This window comes from Tasmannia lanceolata, unplaced genomic scaffold, assembly GCF_043159265.1.
Source record: "Tasmannia lanceolata isolate RefF3 unplaced genomic scaffold, GAP_Taslan_0.1 ptg000013l, whole genome shotgun sequence".
NCBI classification, from domain to species: Eukaryota; Viridiplantae; Streptophyta; class Magnoliopsida; order Canellales; family Winteraceae; genus Tasmannia; species Tasmannia lanceolata.
The window spans coordinates 50,647,808-50,650,247 of NW_027518690.1; the positions used below are offsets into that span (position 1 = coordinate 50,647,808).

Genomic DNA, 2,440 nt, shown 5'->3' on the forward strand with positions numbered 1-2,440 from the left:
CTTTTGCACAACATATTTGGAAATCAGATTTTTTTTTCACTGTTATAGCTGATTTGGAAATGTAAGGATTTGATTCAGATCCAAATATCAACATAAAAAGGACTGCAAAATGTGAGAAATCCAAATCCAAATCTTGTGTGTATCCAAAGAGGCCCCTAATCCATTTTTGTTTTGAAATGGTGAATCATATTAGAATGGAAAGGGAAGCCCGAGGTGGGACAGCCCAATAGAACATATTACAAGATAAGAAAGCAGAAACAGAAAATACACAACATCAACAGAACAAGACATGGCTGATCAACATGCCCCTAATTCATAAAATTACCAAACCACTTTGTCCTGGGAGAAATGACAAAAATACCTTTAGCTCATAAAATGACAAAAAATACCCAGTATACCTATTACATGCACCAAAACCCTGAAATGTTTTCACCACCTAGGTGAAAATTATTAAAATTCCTGGGTAAAGATAAGGAAACAGAACTACACGGGCGATTATTATATCGGGCTGCAATCATTTTTCGGTGCTCTATTCCGGCATAATGAGTGCTAAAGCCATTATTAATGGTAGCAATCATACTTTTTTTTCCCCTCCCAGGTAGATGGATCATCACACACACACACACTCACTCACACACTCTCTCTCTCTCTCTCTCTCTCTCTCTCTCTCTCTCTCTCTCTGTGTGTTCTTTTGGTAGATAGCCACGACCGATAGAATGAAAACAAGCTTTAGTAGTATATAAAATCAATCTTATTTGATTTTTCCATCACCAAATACAAAGGCTGCTGATAAAAACCATCTCAACACAACCAAAATCACGAACCAAATTAACAAACACCCCCCATAATTTAGTCTAAGATAAAGACTTGATCAATGAAATACTACCCATAACTTAATGTTCAATGTAGCATTACCCATGAGCCCAACCTCTAGGGCATGTACTCATCTTCCTCGTTCTCCTGCCGGTTTTGGTAGCCCGCATTGTAACCATTGTATTCATAGGCATTCTCACTGCTACCATAGTTCTCGCCCTCCGCAGGCTGCTTATACCCGGCGTGTCCTTGCTCTGATTCATACCCGTTTTGATAGTAGTTCTTCTTGTTTACATCGTAGAAGTATCGCCCCTTCTCTAAGAATCTAGTGTCGCTCATGCCATATTGCTTGTTATCATACTCGTTGTTAAGGTAGCCCGCGGTGGACTTCTTGCCATCCTGCTCGTTGTTAAGGTAGCCCGCGGTGGACTTCTTGCCATCCTGCTCGTTGTTAAGGTAGCCCGCAGTAGACTGCTTGTTATAGTACTCGTTGTTAAGATAGCCCGCAGTAGACTGCTTGTTTTCGTGCTCGTTGTTATGGTAGCCCGCAGTGGACTGCCTGTCAATGTCACCATACTCATTGTTAAGGTAACCCGCAGTAGACTGCTTGTTATAGTACTCATTGTTAAGGTAGCCCTCATTAGATTGCTTGGTTTGGTAGCTCTTGACGCCCTCGTAGGGGGCATTGTTGTAAGTGGAGGTGGATGGGAGCTTCTCAGTTTCATGGCCATAGAGTCCATAACCATTGTAATTCTGAGGGGTGAGGGTGGTGGGATCTTGCTTCTTGACGGGCGGGATCTCGTTCTGGGTGTTGTAGCGCATGGCCTTACTGAAGAACTGGCTCTCCCTTGCTTCAACTTGAAGAGAGAATACAAGGAAAATCAGGAAGAGGAAAGATAATTTTTTTGCAGAGGAAGCCATGAGAGAGCAAATGAGAGAGGAGGTGAGTTGTAATGGGAAAGAGATGTTATGATCACACTCCCTATATAGAGGGCTCTCTCTCTCTCTCTCTCTCTCTCTCTCTAAAATGGGCTGGTGATGATGCGGGGATTGTGGTGTGGTGGGGCGGAAGATAATGGCATGTTGGGCACGCTGTATGTGCTTATGAAGTCTCTCTTTTTTCAAAGTCTCCCTAGAAAATATTATTACCTCAAGGACCCTTTTCACTCTCTTTAGGGAACAAAGTGAGATGGAGAAGGATTGTTGACCTTCTTTTTTGTGCAATTGGAGAGAGAGAGAGTACCTTTCGGTCCTTTCCCCCTCTATGGGTTGAGACTTGAGAGAGAGAGAGAACCTTTCGGTTCTTTCCCCCTCTATGGGTTGGCTTGGCGTTTCTACTACTAATTGTGTGTTAGGTACCCGACTAAGCCTTAGGTAGGCCCCCACTTGGGATCGTAACAAACCAACTATTATTTCCTCTGCCGAAGTACCTTTCCTATTCACCATTTACATTGGGGTCCCGTTTGAATGTCCCAACCTTGCCTGTTCAATAGGGGGCCATTTTCACCTATTTCATTTGGGTCCGGATCCGCTTAAAATGGATTCAGGTGCTAATTTCAATTCGGATCCATAACGTTTCAAGATTTGATTAGAATCCGAAAAATTATGAATCTAAGATTTCATTAGG

At 42.6% G+C, this 2,440-nt stretch overlaps 1 protein-coding gene across 1 annotated transcript; it reads right to left on the minus strand.

Annotated features, from left to right (window-relative positions):
- Nucleotides 1–280: 280 nt before the first annotated feature.
- LOC143889332 (uncharacterized) lies at nt 281–1,870 on the minus strand. Its single transcript, XM_077393517.1, has one exon. The coding sequence runs from the start codon at nt 1,732–1,734 to the stop codon at nt 931–933; it is 804 nt and encodes a 267-aa protein (XP_077249632.1). The 5' UTR covers nt 1,735–1,870; the 3' UTR covers nt 281–930.
- Nucleotides 1,871–2,440: the final 570 nt, after the last annotated feature.

Coding starts and splice junctions, on each gene's coding strand:
- LOC143889332 (XM_077393517.1), bottom strand. CDS start 1,734: ATGGCTTCCTCTGCAAAAAAATTATCTTTCCTCTTCCTGATTTTCCTT.